The sequence below is a fragment of the Caenorhabditis briggsae genome (genome assembly GCF_000004555.2).
Source record: "Caenorhabditis briggsae complete genome, chrX, whole genome shotgun sequence".
Taxonomy (NCBI): domain Eukaryota; kingdom Metazoa; phylum Nematoda; class Chromadorea; order Rhabditida; family Rhabditidae; genus Caenorhabditis; species Caenorhabditis briggsae.
In genome coordinates this window covers 4,507,618-4,525,869 of record NC_013491.2, presented here as the reverse complement: position 1 = coordinate 4,525,869, position 18,252 = coordinate 4,507,618, and the positions used below count along the sequence as shown (strand labels likewise).

Genomic DNA, 18,252 nt, shown 5'->3' with positions numbered 1-18,252 from the left:
AGCTTATTTATCTCATTTACTGTGGGAGATATCAAAATGTGGTCAACTAATAAAATGTTTATTATATTATCAACAATGTTTTTTTTCAGTTGACCACTTTTTCATATCTTCCACAGAATACGAAATATTCGGGCTAAATATTAAAAGTAAAGAGTCATACTATTAGAATGCCTCAATAACCGTCAACTTTAAGCTCATTTATTTAGTTTTCTGTGTAAGATATAAAAAAGTGCTCAACTGATAAAATGTTTCTCATATTATCATCAATATTTTTTAGTTGATCATTTTTTGATATTTTCTAGAGGAACAGAGTAAAATTAGCTCAAAGTTAAACGCAAGTTTATGATGTAAGTGGTTGTTAGCTTTTTGAAGACTAAAAAATATTTATAACAGAGCTACAAAAAAGTCAAATTAGACCTGAAAGAACAAAAATCGCAAAAGTTAAAGAAAAAACTACAGTAATCCACGAACAAAATATTAAGAAACCCGTTTTTCCAAGCAGTGAAGCTATAAGCATTCGAAAATTTAAAATTTTCAGTGTTGATTTCTTTATTTTTCCAGAAATAACTGACAAAACATTCCGAGGCTTGATTATCAAAGTCCAGACAGGCATTGAAAAAAAAGAAGATTAAGAATAGAAAAAAAGTAGAAAAGGATATTTTGAGAAAATCACGTTTTTCACGAGTAGGTGGGTACAAATTTTGATTTTCTAGTTTTTTTTTCTATAACTACTATTTACCATAACTGGCTCAAAAATGGATTTTTTCTAGAGAAACCGTCATTTGGAATAACAACCTGAAAAAAAGGAGAAGCATAGACGTCAGGTGAAAATTGAATATTTCCGATATCCACGCCACCCTAGGGTGTTCGTTGTTTTTTGGCGAAAAAAGTTCATCAAAACTGAATAAAACCATAAAAATTTCAGTAATAGATGCAGCGAAGTTTAAGAAATCGTGTCTCATTACCTTTTGCTTCCTTTTTTGCAAACAAATTGCTCCAAGCTGAGGTCACGACAACTAAATCGGAAAAATGAAGGACAAATGGAAAAGGGGGTGTGTAAGGGTGGTGGTGTTGGGATTAGGGCTGAAAATAATTGGTTTCCGAATGAAAATAGCAGAAAAAAGGTTTTCCAGCTTCATTACAAAAGGCGTTGGAGGGAAAGAAATGGGATTGAGAACAAAGAATAATTCTTAAGAAACGGGAATCAGACTTCAAATTGAAAAAAAAAGGGGAAATAGGGAATCAGTGGTGGTGGCATCGTCACCAAACACTAAAAATAAATCTAAAGATTTTGTGTCTGATCACCTTCTAGAATATTAATAGTTCTCCATGAAGATACTTCGTGTATACATAGACGACCATGGACCAACAAGATCAATATTTTTAATCCAGAGATTTTTAAATTTCATGTCTGAAAACATTTTCACCTGGGCTATCTTTTCTGAATTTATTCGTTATCGAGTTTCTCAAAGTTCACCTTCTCTAGTTCTCAGATGAATCATTCATATTGTAAAAAAATGCTCGAAAAAAAAAGAAAAAACTACGCAGACTGCTCCAAGTTTCTGCCTTTTCCTCATGCCCTCATCGGCTCTTCAACGCGGTCAAAATTAGCTTGATTAGGTTAAAATCGAGTGTGCGTGATAAACCGACCGAGTCCTTCTCGGCCTACTTGGAAAGGATTCGGGTTTTCCAGAACAAGAAAAAAGGAAGAAAATGTTTGAGAAGGTTCGGGGGATGTGGCACTTCATGCTTGAGGACGAGGCTCCGGCCAACAATGATATTTCGAAGAAGAATGAAGGTTAGCCATTGGAGGGAGGCAATGATCGTGAGAGGCGAAAAATGTGCGCTAATGAAAACTCGGAATATATATGAAAAGTTGAACAATTGTAAATGTCACATGTCAATGGAGGAGGTTAAGCTCCGTGAAAAAAAGACGGCCTTTTGTCTTTTTATAGGACTTTTTACAAATTAAAATGGACACTTGAATGAGCAATTAGGAAACATTTAGTTTAATTTTGTATTCTAGAAAAGAGTTACTATTTTTTTCTGCCAAAATATGTAGTTTTATATATGCGGTAGGGGTTCGTTCAGTTTGAAAGCCTTCTGAAATATAAGTATATTGACTTGCTAGTCGATCGGTTGTAAAGCGAACCTATCTGACAGATCATGTTGGTGGGAGTCTATAATAAACAACTTACTTGATAACATAACATTTGTATTAAAGGGTCGACCATTTTATTGTTCCAAGGTATTTCCCAAAGGCCATTTCTATCAACTAGGCTCATGAAATTTTTGTACAAGTATAGTACATCGAAAAATTAAAATTTTCAGAATTTCTGCTATTAAATATATTTCTCGTTAATATGAATAGTTTTTAAGTTTTCCTTTATTTTTCACTTTTTTATACTTTTGCACACTTATAGCCCTTTGTTTCATTGACATTATCATGTTAGGGATATATTCCCATCAATCAATTCATGAAACTTTTACCGTATTTCCTGTAATAGAAGCCTATGGGCTTCTACTAAAAAAAATACGGTAATTCAAAATTTCAGAATTTTCGAAACTGTGATTTTAAAACTCGACAATTGTTCGATTTCCGAATTTACTGATTTCAAAACTCCGGAATTTCAGAATTTTAGAATTTTAAAATTTTTCGGGAATTTAAGATATCCTGGATTTTGAAATTTGAGATCCGGGAATCTCAGAATTTCATAATTTTGGAATTTTGGAATTTAGGATTGCAGAAGGAAAATTTCGAATTTTCAAAAAAATTGAATTTCAGAATTCATAACTTCCGAATTCTCAAATTTCTGAACTTTTAAAAATAACTCATTAAAAAATAGAAGCCCATTGGCTTCTATTAGAGGAAACACGAGAACTTGCTTTTTCAAAAACTTGGCACTAACAATCCACTTACCGTAAAATCTCACTCCCAAGCTTGAGTTTATTTTTCTTGGCTTCTATGCAAGGTAACAAAAACTTGATGGCCGATAAAAGAGGGACATTTTTTAGAACTTTTCAAACATTTTTTCAAAAAATTCCTTTCAAAAAAGTGATTTTTTAAAAAAAGTGACATTGTGATTTTTTTCCAAAAATTTCAAAAAAAAAAATTGTGAATTTGTTTAAAAACTATGTCAACAGATAGAGAAATGCTTAAAAATGAGTTTTGCACTTAAGAACATCTTGAAAAACGATTCTCCAAGGACCTTTTAAAAACGTTCTCTTGTTAGACAGGATCCAAGATAAACTGGCTCAAAGTTTACAATTAGAAGTCGATTCTATCACTGGTTTTATGTTTTGTTCAAGAAGTTAGTCATCGTTTTAAATCATTAATGGAGCGAATATGTTCCGAATTTTTTATTCAAATAATGTGCTAGCCATGAAAATGTATCCAAATATACAAAAATGAAGTTTCAGAATCTGAACAAATCTGAGCAGATGAAACTGAGCGAGAAATATAGACCCTAAAAATCTATTGCACACAACTTGTCGAAAGAAAACAAAGGCAAGAAGAATATACAATTAAGCTGCCACCTAATTTTCGTCGATTCTTGGTGGTGGTGGTCTCGAGACGTCTCGTCGATGAATTTCTCGATTCAAAACATTTCGCTTTTTTTCGTATCTGAAAATAACATTTTGCGTTTGTATTCCCCATCGCTCCTCACTTTTTGACAATATCGAACACTTCCTGTTTGTAAAGCTTCATCATCAAATGCTCGTACTCCGTCAGCTGCTCGAAATTGAACAGATCCCACTGCAATGCATTTTTTATTATTGTTTTTATATCTCTTGTCATCTTTTGCGACGGAATACCTCCAGCAGGTGGTCCAGAGAGGAGTCTGATTGAGCGTACATCAGTAGCCAGGGTGGAAGTTCTTTCTCTTCGATGATGTGAAGGTTCGCATTAAGATCCACTTGAGAACGGCTAGCGACATTTACAGATTCGGTTCGGAAGATTGGATTGGAAATTCCAGGATGCTCATATTGGGTTCTCTTCATCTCTTCGCTGGAAAATGTTGAAGTCTAAGGAAATGATTTGAAGAAAAACACTCACTTGTAATAGAACACTCCCTTCTGTGGATCAAAAATCTTCTTCCATCCTGGCTTCAGACTCTCATGGACCAGTGGGTGAACCCAATGAGTTCGCCGATTGGTATGGTCCACGTAGTATGGCTGGTTTTCAGTAGTATACTCGACAGCCCAGTTTTCTGGGAGCGGCAGGTGGTCACTTGAGCAATCTGAATGAAAATTTTCGAGAATTAAAAAATATATATGAGGAAAAGCTTACCACATGACGAGCGATACTGCTGGATTGTCATTAACTGTTCGCTGGGAAGCGTTTGAAGAGATTGGAACCTTGGAGGTTGGGAGGATGTTAGTCCCTTCTCGCTAAAAATTTTGAAGGCATATTTATTTTTGAAACGCGAGTTTACCGTCTATTAGCTATCTGACTAGTGCACGTTCACATGCTTCTAACATAATCGACTCAAATTACAAAAGACTCACCCGACACTGAGCTCTCGCATGCCTTGTTCCACATTCCCAATCGAGTGCGACGCGGTCAGCGACTTTCTTGGCACGTATCGAAGTGCTCCTCTGAAAAACGCGTTCATTATCATAAATATCATTGAGTTATCACCGTCGTTTCATCGAAAACCGATTAAACGGCACGACACGGCAATCTAAAGTCAAGGCGGCGACACTGGCGTCCTCCATGGCTCGTGTGCTTTCTTCTTCTTTAAATAAAAGTAACAACACTGAGTGTTTTTGAGGGATATATGTATCAGAAAGTTTTTCGGGGAAAATTCGTTTCTCTCCGTTTCAGATTGGGGTTTCTGCCATCACGAGTTTCACAAAAAAAATTCCGAAAAGTATTTCGATGGACTTTGGAACTGTATTGTTTCCCCCAGAAGCAAAACTAGAACTACAAATCGGGAATAAATGTAAACGTTATGTTACCTGTTGAAACTTCTCGACGAGAGAACATTATTATTTCGTACTCCGAATGAGGTGGACGGCTCATCCGATGGTTCTGTGTAGACATCATTTTCACTGAAACACAGTAATGTGAGTTTGATTGGAACTGATTTGTTATCACTACAGTAGCCTTGCTGGCGTCTGTAATTATCAGAAGCATTTAGTTAGAAAATTGTACTATTACCTCTCTTATCACTTTTTGAAACTGTACAGTTCCAGTTTTAGAAACAATGTTTTTTTGAAATTTCGAGTTTTGTTTTTTTTATGATTCATTGCTGATTCAAGCCTCAAAACCTCACCTGGCTGTAGATCTCGAATGTAACCTCTCGAATTCCATCTCCTTCAGATCATTGATATCGAAGGAGTCTTCTTGATGCTCCAAATCGTCTAGATCATCGGTTTCTTCAATACTGGGATTTCCAGAATGATACATCTCGGCTTCTGAAGGTGGTGTACTTGATGGTGGAGCTGATACGTTGTTCAGAATAAGCGTCGATGACGCGATTGGGTTTCGTTTTGTTCTGCTTACAGTAGTAGCTGAAAAATAATAAAATTTAGGAATCGATCTCTCAATAATTTCAGTACCTGCTAACGATGGAACGTTTGGTGGGCTCTCTCGTTTGACGTATTTGCCTTGTGTTCCTTCAACTGATGTCATTGGTTTCCTCCGGGTGAATAGCATACTGAAAAGAAATGAAACCGTTGGTTGGTATGAAACTGAGGATATAGGGATATATGCATATTAGATTGGAATCTTAAGAGTGAGGTCATATATGCATATTGCGCCAAAAAAAAAAAAGAAACCGGAAAAGAAGAAAGAACAATCTTTTGAATCTAAACTTCATCTGAAAGTGGCCGAAAAAGTAATAAAACAGGTGGTGGTGTCGGCGCTTTTTTTCCTCCTTTTTTTCTTAACGATTCTTGTGACCTAAATGAAGACATAAAATGGTGACCATGATACGAGTTTCAGGACACTGATGTTGCCATTTTGGCAGAAAGAGAGAGGAAGACAAGAATGTGTGACTAATAGGCAAACATTATAATAAGTTTTCGCCTGTGAGTCTCTCCTCCCCAAGAACTCGAGGAAGAAATGTAACAAAAAGTATCTTTTGCTCTTGGTGCCTCCAGGAGATGCGCTCCGGAGGATCGAGAAGCTCAACGTCAGGATAAGAAAGTTGGTCGGCCGCGGCGGGTGGGGCACAAAAATAGTGGAGTGATTCCGGAGAGTCAAAACAGCAACATGTGTTACTAGCCAACGACGTAATTCACTGTGCGTATTGTGAGTGTGTCTCTGGCCTGTGTGTGTGTCTGTGTTGTCTGTGTGCCGGTGTCAACCAACTCGGCGTTCTGAGACGTGATGAGAGAACCGAACCGAATTGAACAAGAAGGAGCGTAGGACATAGGAGGCAAAACTGTGCAAGAGAGTATTTAGATTAGAGACGCAGACACAGACAGGGAGAGATGAATAGCAGTACAGTACGGAAGGGTTCTCCAACGCTGGGCAACACTTTTGGCCCTAAAGCGAGATGCATTGACGAAATAATTTGGAGGAAATGCGGCGCAGAGTGGTATTCACATGTTATATGAATAAAAACAATCAACGAGAAACTAATTAAAAGAAGAACGAGAGTGGAACAATGCCGCCGTTGTAGGAACAGTGAAAATGTTGTGTTTTGGTGGAGGAGCTAAGCCTAAACTTTGCTTTTTGACGTGAATTTTTTTATCCTGTCTTACAAATGTTTGCGCTGAGCAAAGTTCTTAACGACAGAACAAGACATTAACTAGAATGGAGCATACAGACAAAATCAAAAAATGATGATTGGTGATAGGGAAAAAAATGCATTCCGGTTTGGTGAATCACATGTTTGTTTGTGCCTGATAGTATTATACTTTTCTCCAAATTTAGGAGTTCTCAAAAAAAAAAATGAAAAATAGAAAAACTCACAATTTTCCAACAGGATTCTTTGTATCTCAAGAAGGCCAACCAAATAAGTAGCCAAAGATAATTGAAATTGTTTTTCTAATCTCTGAGACCAACCAACCCCCAAATTTGCGACGACGATGGATGGCGAAGAACGAGAAGAATGTGCGAGATAAACACCGTATACAATATAAACATCTCCTTTCTCTCTTTCTCTCCTTTATCTCTTCTCTCTCTCTCTCTCTCTCTCTCTCTCTCTCTCTCTCTCTCTCTCCCCCTCTCTCTCTTTCTACCTAACACAACTATATCTCATCTACCCTCCCTACCCGCCTGACCCTACTTTTCGGACACTGTTCGTTAAATTTGCATACTGTTTTGGAGAATGGAGATTTTCGGAAGTAGGCGTCAAAGTGCAGGAGGAGGCAAAACATGACGAACATCATTAAGATTCTATCTTAATGTTTCTTCAGAGACACATCCGCCTCCGTTGCGCCCAAGGTAAAAGAAGGCAATTTGTTGCAAATTCATCGGAAACTCGAGAAAAAAAGTTTGGAAAAGAGGATCTGATTTTAATGACAATGGAGAGAAAATGTGGTAGGAGGATTTGGAAAGTGAATGGGATTTTTGCAGAGGGAGTGAATATAAAAAGTGAATCAAAAAATTTGTTTTTCGAATTATGTGATTTTTGGTGTTTTTCAAAGTTCCTTTTTTTGAAATGAATGTTTTCCCAATTTTTTTTACTTTTCCATCAAAATGTTTTACTCCGAATCGTTTTAAAACATTGATTTGTTAAAAAATACATTTTTAGAACTCGAGAATGAACTCCACCAAACTGTCAACTTCGATCCAATTTATCTCATTTCTCGAAAAATGAATCAAAAAATTGTCAACTGATAAAATGTTTTTCATAATTTGAAAAATATTTCGTCAGTTGACCAATTTTTGATATATCTAATAGAAACCTAGATAAATCAGCTTAAAATTTAAAGTTGGGATGCCATTCTATTAGAGTGTCCACGGTGACTTCAATTGAAGGTTCAAAGAAAAAAATCCTAAATGAATTTTTCCTTTAATTTTCGAAGTCAACAATTGTTATCATTTTCTAAAATTGAGATTGACGATGGAAAGTCATTAAAAATACAGTATTTTGTAGTTTTATTAAGAACATTTTGGCTACATTAAACACTTTACTAGAACGCCACCCGGACCGTCCACTTTAACCCTATATGTGTCACTTCTTTTGAAAGATATCAAAAAGTTGTTAATTAATAAAATTTTCATCATGTTTTCAGCAACATTTTATTGGATGATCACTTTTTGATATCTTTTACATGGGCTCAAATTTGACGATTCCGGTGGTGTTCTATTGGAGTGTACCGTAATTCAACTAATAATATATTTTCAAAATGTAATCACCCATGATACTAGTTTGAAAAATCGAATTTATGCGAATTTTTGCATTTTTTAAGACTAGTTGTAATACAAAAACTGGCCAAAAACCGACAAAAACAAAGACAGTCAATGTTTTCATGGATATAACAACTATAATCTTCTTCTTTCTCCCTCCACTTACCAGTTTTGTCATAATCCATTTGCAAAACTTCTTGATATGGAATATATATATATATATATATATATATATATATATATATATATATGTATCAGCAAATCTCTTCTTATAAATCAACACAATACAGATAATGACACAGGCGCGACAATCTTTGAAAAAAAAAGAATTAGATCAATTATATGTAATGAATCGGGCCGACAACGACGGCGGGGGTCGCCACACATACGGTTTCGCGTAAAAACATGAAATACGTCATTGTTTTCAACCTTGACCAAGTTTGACATATTTTTATTGGGAAGCAGCTTATCTGTGTCTTGTTCTGCAGTGCGGATTTTCTGATTCACCTGATTTGTGATTTCTTTTTCAACCCAAATGTGACCTTTATGGACTTCCGGTGGTCACCTTTTTGTGCATTTGTATTTACTGTCTGTGAGTCTTCAGGTCGGTCGGTATGCAAAGAACTGCCTATTTTTGGATTGCTGGATGACGCGAACTTTGTGTCTCACACCAAACAAATCTGAATGTTCAGGCCGGCTGACCCTGCAAAGAGTTGACCCCCCCCCCCCTCGATATTTTGTTCTGTTTGTGTTTTGGGGGCAATGGTATCAATCGAAAAGAATGAAGAAGCGTGCGCAAGTCAAGAGAGACATCGTTAACCCGTTCGGCATCTCCCATATTTGCACTATTTGTTCCCAAAAATGTTGTGTTTCATCCAAAAATTTTTCCACAACTTGACTCTGTTTTCTTTTGTGTTCTTTTCTGAAGGTTGCACTTTTAAAAGGCACATTCATATTGAAATAAAATTTTATTTGACCACTCATTTCAAATTCATTACCTTTTCCGGCTTTTCAAAGTTTAGAGCTTCTACCAAGAAAAAGACTAATTTGAACTTTTCTGTGATTTTCTAAAATTAAATGTGTCACCCAAGTTTTGAAAAGTACTCGTAAACGTCAAGCTAATTACGCTCCATTTCTGTGAAAAATATCAAAAAGTTGTCATCTGACAAAAGTTTTTTTTTCTAGTATCAAAAAAATTGAAAAATTCTGGAAAAATTTCAATTTCGAAAAAGTTCTGAAATTCATTCGAAAGAGCAACGATGAATCTGCCTTCGTGGGCCCTGCTATAGTTTCTTTTAGAATCAAAATTTTCAGACCAACTAAATTGGATATGATAGAGCTCGACGAGTACTACAAAAAGATGCTATGCGGAATACTGTATCTTGCCTGCGAACAAAGTTACAGGCCATGAAGTGACTTTTTTCAGACGTGCTGAGCCGGGCCGGGCCGGGCCTGCTTTTTTCGCTCTTTTTCGTCTGTAACTTTGTTCGCAAACAAGCTACAGTTCTTTGAATAGTATCATTTGGTAGTACTCGTCAAGCACTATCATATTTAATTTAGTTGGTCTAAGAATAATGATTTTGAAAGAAACAATGGCAAGGCCCGCGAAGGCTCGGGAAAGGCCCGGATTACAAGTATGACCCATTGTAAATTTTTAAAACTAAAAAAAATAGAGGGTTCTGAAGATTTAAAAAAAGTTTTTTGTAGTTTTAAAATTTGGAGAAACTAATGAAATATTTGTGATATTGTGGTTAACAATTTATCAGTTAACAACTTTTTCATACATTCAACAGGAACCGAGGTGAATTGGCTCAAAGTTGGAAGTTATAGGGCCCTTCTATCACAGGTTTTCGGTAATTTTGATGCTTGTGTTCGAAAACAGTTTTAATATTGTTCAAAAATACAAAAGTATATATTAAAGATTAGTTCAAATGGTAGCAGTACCTAACTCCCCTTCTTATTCCCATTTCTTATTTTTTTACTTGAAACTGTTGTTCGGTGTCTTTTGTACTTTTGTTCTGAAAAAGTCAAAACAACAAAAGAAACGCTGTAACCCATACCTAACAAAATCTTCAACGTTTCAGGAAGAATCGCATTCTCTAAAACACAAAAGAATGTCATCACACCCTAGAAAAAGTTCACACCCACTTCAAATGCTTTCTTCTTCTCCCCTCTTCTCTTGTCAGTACTCGAAAATGCTGTCTTTGGACTTCTACTTTTTTCTTCATCATCTCCCTCTCTGTTTTTTCTTTTCTCCAAAAAAAGGGATGCGCCTTGATTTTTGAGTTTTCGTGTCAGAGCGTGCCTGGAAAAGTTCGTGTGCTCAGGACTCTAAGGTCACCCCTTCTTTTTCTTCAGAGTAATGTGCCCGCGGCAAATTTGTTTATATATTCTAGTATCCTTTTCTCTCCATATGAATTGTTGATGTTTGCAATCAACAAAAAAGCATAGAACCAACTCTCCTTTCTCTCTTTTTTCTAAACCCAATGGTTTCCTGCTTCTCTTTTTGCTCTTTTTTTTTTAATGCCATCGTTTTTCTTTTTCTCTTCTCTGAGCTCCAATTAATTTGTTTGCCAATTCGATTTCCATTACGGCAAAATAATCAATTCCGGTTCTTGACCGATTCGACATCCCGAGACTACTCTCCTCCTCTCTATTTCCTTCTTCTATTCCCGAAAATATCGAAAATGCATACAAATTGTTATGGGATATGGAAAGTCGCAAGTTTTTTTTGGGTTTTTCCTTTCTGTCAAATGCTGCCCTTTTTCTATACCCTTTCCACAATTTTCTGTGGGTACTTCTTTTTACAGATTCATCATTTAGGCTTTCTATTTTGGCGTATTTTCTAAGGTTTGATTTTTGTATCATTTTCCAAGTTTTGATCGTTCTATGACCCTTATCTATTGTGTTAAGATGCAGGGTTTTTCTGTCAGATGACGAAGATGAACCTACCGTTGTAAAGTTCAACGACGATCTTCTATATCAATACCCTCTTTGGTGACTTCTCATTTTTTTCGTTTTTGTCTACTATCAGCGGTTATTCTGAAAGTGAATCAATTTAGGTTACTCACTAATAATAGTTTTCCTTAAAATTTGAAATATGAAAAGTTATAGTTGAAAAAGGTTATTTAATCTGAAGTAAATCTCAATTACTTGGTTTTTCAAAATTTTTAAATTAAAAAGATTTTCTCTCACAAAATATTTCTATTCCTATGATCTTTCTGGAGAGGCGCGTATCGGAGAAACCACTGTCATAAACTTTTGAAATATGAAAATATGACAAATGTAATTTTCTATAATTTTGTTTTTACTTATTTTTCCTAGCTACTGTGATTTTTGAGATATGCGCCTTTAAACAAAACTAGCGCTAGTAAAGTGAAGTAAAAGTGTTTCAATTTGAAGGCCCATGGCTCAAAACCTACTGGAGCTAGGTCAAAATTGCAAACTATGAAAATTTGTAAAACTCAGTTTCCTATATACCGTACCAGTCAATGAGGTATTTTCTCTTTTACAGCAACTTACCGTTTTCTGACAGTCACCTGGTTTTTTGAGTTTTCATTACAGAAACAGGTCAAAATGGGTGTCTTACAAAAACTGGCAAATATCTGAAAAACCAAGAATTTTTTTAAAAATTCGGTAAATGCAAAGTTTTCAATCTATTTCTGTTCCACATTCTCCAACATTCTCAAACCGGAAACTTGATAGCTGAGCTCCAGACTCCTGAAAATGGTGAAAATAACCAAAAAATGAAAAACAATTTTTTTTTCATCTTATTGACTGGTACTGTATCTCATTTTCTAAATGTGGATCACAAAGTTTGAAATATTTTGTCAGTCGACCACTCGTTGATACCTTTCATGGAAAATGAGATAAATTGGCTCAAAATTGAAAGTGAAGGAGTCATTCTATTAGAGTAGCTACGAAAGTTTCTAAAAATTGGAAACATCTATTTTTAAAAAGTTTTACTCCCGAAAAATCCTTGTCTTTATTATTTCTATAAATGTTTATAGTGTTCTATCATTTTTGATTCCATTGATGTTCAAGTGAAACTTCTTTAGTCTCTTTAATCTTCTTCTTTTTATATTCTTCCCCTTTATCATTTTCTTCTCTTCTTCTGACTAGTTCCTCTATAGATATAGTTCCTTTATAGATATTCACTAATCCGTTTCACTTTTTTCTCCATTTCATTTTCACAGTTCACTTTCATCCTCCACCTCCCCCCTTCATCACTTCTCGCTTATCCACTTGTGTGTTTTTGTTTGCACTGTTCCAGTTGTCCAACCATGTTTGTTAACAAAGTGTGCTTTCTGGCTGCTGGAGAGAGAAAGCGAGAAAAAAACGACGCCCCGGCTAAATTCAAATATATTCAAATCAGACGTTTTTCTTTTGTAGCTTGGTATAAATTGTGACGTAAAACTGGTAGAGCTCAAATTCTCTCTTCTTGTAGATCAACAATCAGATCGCACCACTTGTTCTTTGTTTTGACTTGGATTTTCAGCAATTTTGTTTTGTTCTGTCTATCTATTTTGAACTCCGACCTCTTGTGTCAAATATCTTCATCCTCCTCTCATTTTATTTCACTTCATTTTTTCGGCTTTTGATGTTATTTTCAGATGTTCCTGCTACTCCTTCTAACAACGTCGGCGTGGGCGGATATAGCCACATATGGATATCATCCGAAAGGTGCAAATCCAACTTTGTATTCTCCAGAAGATAGTGTTCTACAACTTGATGAAATTACTTTCAATGATACTATCTTTGGACCGCAAGCCGGTGATGCAGGATATCTGGTGGAGGTATGTAAATCTTTAAAAATTGAACAAAACCTTTATTCCTTTTAGTTCTATTCGGATTGGTGCGGTCATTGTCGAGCTTTCGCCCCAACTTACAAAAATCTCGCCAAAGATGTGGACGGCTGGCAGAGCATTGTGAAAATCGCTGCTATCAACTGTGCAGATCCGGTTAATGAGCACGTGTGCCGTTCGAATGGTGTCCGATTCTTCCCATTGATTAAGGTAATTTGATACCTAGTTCAAAGGCACAATCATACAAAAATTCAGTATTTTCCACGTGACTCGATCAACTCCACCGAGGGATCTCAAATCAAGCCGTACTCGACGGTTTCTGAGATGAGAGGACAGTTGACAAAAGCTGTGATGGATGATTATGCACTGAATCGGTATAAGGAATGGCCAACGTTTGATTTCTTGAAAGAGTGAGTGGCGCGTAGAATACTGTATCAGTTTTGAATTATCAGGTTTATTTCAAAAGTTCTAAGAAATTAAAACTGACTATCTCAGATTTTTAGAATTCACCATTTCACAGTTTTCACAATTGAGGAATTCAGAATGACCGATTCTTCAGATTTTAAAATTCAGAAAATTTAGAATATCAGAACCTTAAGTTTTGTGATATCATAATCTCAACGTTTCAAATTCTACAAATATTTTCAAATTTATGGAAAACTTTGAAGCTAAAACCTGCAATTTTCAAAATTTCGAATTCTCCGAGTTCAGAGAATCTCAAAATCCCAGAATTTCAGATTTTTGAAATAAAGTTCAAATTTTCAGCGTTGTCACATACGGAGAACTTTGGAACGAGTCTTCATCATCCGCCAATCATATTGCCATAATTTTCGAAACCAACCAAGCTAGTCTTACTGGTGCTCAAGTACGGATTTAAATCAGAAAAATTACTTTTCATTTTTAATTTTCAGTTACTCCTCGACTTGAGTGGCAACCGGGACCGTCTGGTTGCTCGTAGATGCCTTAAAAGCCATCCTCTTGCAGAGGCTCTGAAAATCACCGATTTCCCATCACTGGCGATTTTCAAGCGTGGGGAGCGTAAACCGGTTTTGATTGCCGAGTAAGTATTGAATTCATCGTGCTGCTGAAATTGAAAAACTTCAGGCTCCGCCGTTTGTTGCTCCGTGAAATTGACCAATTCCTCGGAAAACCAAGTGACAATCATCTTCAAACCATTCACTTTAGTAGCAGGAAAAATAAGACGATTGATTGTAATAATAATCCAGAATTGTAAGAAGGAATTTCAAACTGTAACTTTTAAAACTGGTGAATTTTCAGGTGCAAACCAAATTATTACGTTTCCGAAGTTGACATGCTCAAGGCAATGCGTTATGCTCTATTCCGAGAATCCGCTAGAACTGGAGCCCCCCTTCAAGCTGCCAATCTCTCAGCTCTCTATGAGTTTACATCTCTCTTGGCTGATAACTTCCCAACGACTACTGTAGAGGGTGCCACCGATAACTCGACTGTTATGCACCTTGATAGATCTAGCCGTGCCGTTCGCGTCTTCTCTCGGCTTCGTGACTACATTGCCGAGAAGGGACTAGATGCACCAATCAGTGTAGAAGATTGGCAAAAAGAATTCCTGGCTGCTGAGGAGGAGGCGGGACATCCATTCCCATTGAACACCAACTGGGATCACTGTGCTGGTTCTTCTACCCAATATCGAGGATACACATGTGGACTGTGGACCACTTTCCATGCATTGACAGTTTCTGCATTCAAAAATTGGCAGAACAAAACTAACGGTAATTTTGGAAAAAGATACATTGTACAAAGAAAATTTCCAGATGTGACCCTTCCACTCCCACCACTTCAATCTATCCGCGACTGGGTCGGATCGTTCTTTGGGTGTAATCATTGCAGAGATCATTTCTTGAAAATGACCACTGACACTTTCAAAATTGAAGCTAATGTAAATATTGTTCAGATTTTTTTGCACAACATTTTTTCTTCAGGTCCGCCACCCGGAAGACGTCTACTTGTACCTCTGGAAAGCCCACAACAAAGTGAACGCTAGACTTCATGGAAGAGAAACCGAGGATCCCAAATTCCCAAAATACCAATTCCCAGCCAAATTTTTGTGCCCAGACTGCAACACCAAGGGATTCTTGAACGAAGATGACACTCAACCCTTCCTCATTGACTATTACTCTAGAATTCGTCCATTCTCCAATTCAACTCTCATCAAATCTTAGATCCCCTTTCTTTTCCTAACCCCAAAATCTTCATTCCGTTCTCAAAACACCAACTTGGCTACCTTCCCGTCCATCTCTCCACAGTATAACATATTCCAGGAGACACACACACTCCGCATATACAAAGCCTTATTCTTTAAAAAATCTTTAACTGAGATCCCTTCTTTTTGAAATTTATGCATTAATCAATCTTGCCATAATTATTTATTCTAGAATAAACGAATTTTTATCTATTTTATGATACATATGTATTTGCATTCGAGTTGAAAGCGAAAAAAAAATTTTGGGGTGAAAACTTGAAAAAATGGAAGAAGTGATAAGAAAGAAGCCGGCATTGGGGCGTTTTCACGTCTTTCTTTTTTTGTATGTGTACTCACTGAATGTGACAGCACTTTTTGAAAAAAAGTCACATATTTTCGGAGGCATTAGTTTCAGAGTCAGGAGTTTTAAGTTTTTTGTCGGAAAAAAATTTTTTTAGGGAATCTCAATGCGGTCAATTTCTGAATTTCTGAATTTCTGAATTTCTGAATTTCTGAATTTCTGAATTTCTGAATTTCTGAATTTCTGAATTTCTGAGTTTCTGAATTTCTGAATTTCTGAATTCCTGAATTTCTGAATTTCTGAATTTCTGAATTTCTGAATTTCTGAATTTCTGAATTTCTGAATTTCTTTTGAATTATTGCATTCAGTAATTTTTGAATTATTGCATTGAGTAACTTTTGGAAATGTTGAATTCAGTAAAAATCCTAAAATTTCGAATTTTTCAAGGTTCAGAAAGATCAGTATTGTGTCTGTGAAAGTTTTGATTGGTCCGAAAATGACAAAAATCGCCAAACAAATACCCCTTTCGTCACCCGAAGCTATTTTTGTCATTCATTTTCTTTGCCGACTTTTTTTCTCCTCCTCAGCACAGTGTCGTCTTGGTTTTTCACTCTTTGCGCGGTTTTCCAAGCTGTCCTCCGGAAAAAGAGAGCTCACTGAGTGAGCAACCAAAATGTGGACGCGCAGACGATCACCACATGATGTCTGTATATTGCCGAAAATTGACCGGCTTCCGTTTTCGATCGTTTTGCACTCCGTGCTCGCGCGCAATACGTTCGATTTCTGACGAAATTTTTCATGGTTTTTCAAAGCTGATTTTTTTACTAGAACTGTATCAGTTTTATTATTTCAGTCTCTCAGAAAGCCAACTCTTGATTTTCTTTTTCCATTTTTAATCCAAATTTTTGTTCTAGACCGAAATTTCATTCTCATACCTACCCGTTTCTTCCAAGAAATTCACTTTGCACTCGTCTTCTAAATCGGCAAACAATAATAATAAATACCCATATCCGATTACCTATCCAATTACTTTTCCACGACTACAGCCTATATGGAAGCCACAACAACTACATTCACTTCTTCTTCCACCCCCACTTTCTCTCCTTCATTCCACTTCATGATCGATCATCTTGTTGCTTTTTGTCAAAAATCCTCAACCGAGTGCACAAAAGCCGCGCACCGGTGTCGAAACAATGGATCGGCTAGCTCTTCGTTTCCAACCCGTTGTCTTTTGGCCCTCCGTAGTGTCCACTTATGGCGCTAAACAACTGTTTTCGCTGGCTTCATCTTCTTTCCGTAAGCAATATTTGTCTCTTCCTCCTACTCTTCATCAATGTTTTCACTTTTTTCTTGTTCGTCCTAGAACTCAAGTGGAGATAACACATTTTTTTTCTGGTGGGATCGTTATGTCATACATTTAGCATTTGTCTAGACCTTGGAATGCGGGTAAATTGTCATAGGGTTTTTTGGTGCAATACGTTTCGTGAGCATTTCTCATAATATTTTTTGAACTTCAGTTCTGAGATCAGTTTTCTCATTTTTGGGTTGTTTCACAATACATCATCGAGAACTGTATCATTGAGAACTGTTTCATGCTCACAAAATTCGTGAATGTGATTTTGAGTGAAAGCGCTATAAATCTCTCTAATGGAAAACTCTATAAATGACTTTCTTGCTCTATTATCATTACTTTTGAAAAAGATATTAAAAAGTGGCCAACTGTAACAGCGTTGGTGAGGCTTTCTATTAGACGTTTCACGATAAATAAGCTTAAATATTTGCTAGGATTCGAATTGTGCATTTACAGTACTTCAAAGAAAAATGACTTTTAAAAAATTTTGAATCGAATTTTCAACTTTTTGAAGTATTTTCAGCTCCTCTATTTATCTTTAATTTAAAACATTTTGTAAATCTTTTAAACAATTTTTAAAGAAATCCTGAAGAACTTTATTTTCGTCCGTTTTGGCTGGCTGATAAAAAACTGAAGATTTGAGAATCAGCGTCTTTTGAACCTATTTATGTGGAGCGTATAAAAGGGGCTAAAATCTGAAAAACCGAAACTTTAAAATTTTTTCGAGATTAAATCGAATTTTATGCAATTCGAGAATTGAGTTCCAACTGGTGTTTTTCATCGAATTTTTTTCTGAATTTCTCAAATATTTTTTTGAAACAATTCTTGAAATTTTTCAGGGATCTCCGATTGTCCTACAAAATATTACAGCTAGTTGCTACCCCGTTCATTGCCCATACTTAAAGTTACAAACTGATTCATTAAGTGTCATAAGCGACATCATCCCCATTGATTTCAATTGCCTACTTCCAAGATCTTCCACTCCCTCTCAATGCATTTTTTTCACTTTCTCATCAGATCACTTTCTTTTTCATTCACTTCTTCCTTCTATTATCCATCAAACAAAACCTATTCCATCATCAAGCATCATCATTCTTGATAGCTGCTGCTGCTGGAATGCTGCTAGCTGCCTAGGATTGTAATTTGCATCCGAAACAAGAAGTGTTCATATTGCGAGGAGCGGGAATATATACTAGTTGTTAGCGTGTGTGGCTTATCTCGTTTCTTTGAATGACCTCGATTTTGACTGACCATCTACATAAGAAATGC

General features: G+C 36.2%; 2 protein-coding genes across 2 annotated transcripts; one reads left to right on the top strand and one right to left on the bottom strand.

Annotated features, from left to right (window-relative positions):
- Positions 1-3,537: 3,537 nt before the first annotated feature.
- On the bottom strand, positions 3,538-5,662 carry Cbr-sav-1 (the record flags this gene model as incomplete). The annotated part of the gene is made up of 9 exons (XM_002643845.1): positions 3,538-3,625; positions 3,669-3,757; positions 3,817-4,009; positions 4,058-4,241; positions 4,292-4,392; positions 4,510-4,599; positions 4,963-5,055; positions 5,280-5,517; positions 5,566-5,662. The coding sequence occupies 9 exons, from the start codon at positions 5,660-5,662 to the stop codon at positions 3,538-3,540; spliced, it is 1,173 nt and encodes a 390-aa protein (XP_002643891.1).
- Positions 5,663-12,921: 7,259 nt separating this feature from the next.
- On the top strand, positions 12,922-15,311 carry CBG02142 (the record flags this gene model as incomplete). Its single annotated transcript, XM_045239088.1, has 8 exons — positions 12,922-13,104; positions 13,150-13,323; positions 13,369-13,523; positions 13,879-13,978; positions 14,025-14,173; positions 14,218-14,343; positions 14,392-15,037; positions 15,072-15,311. The coding sequence occupies 8 exons, from the start codon at positions 12,922-12,924 to the stop codon at positions 15,309-15,311; spliced, it is 1,773 nt and encodes a 590-aa protein (XP_045092038.1).
- Positions 15,312-18,252: the final 2,941 nt, after the last annotated feature.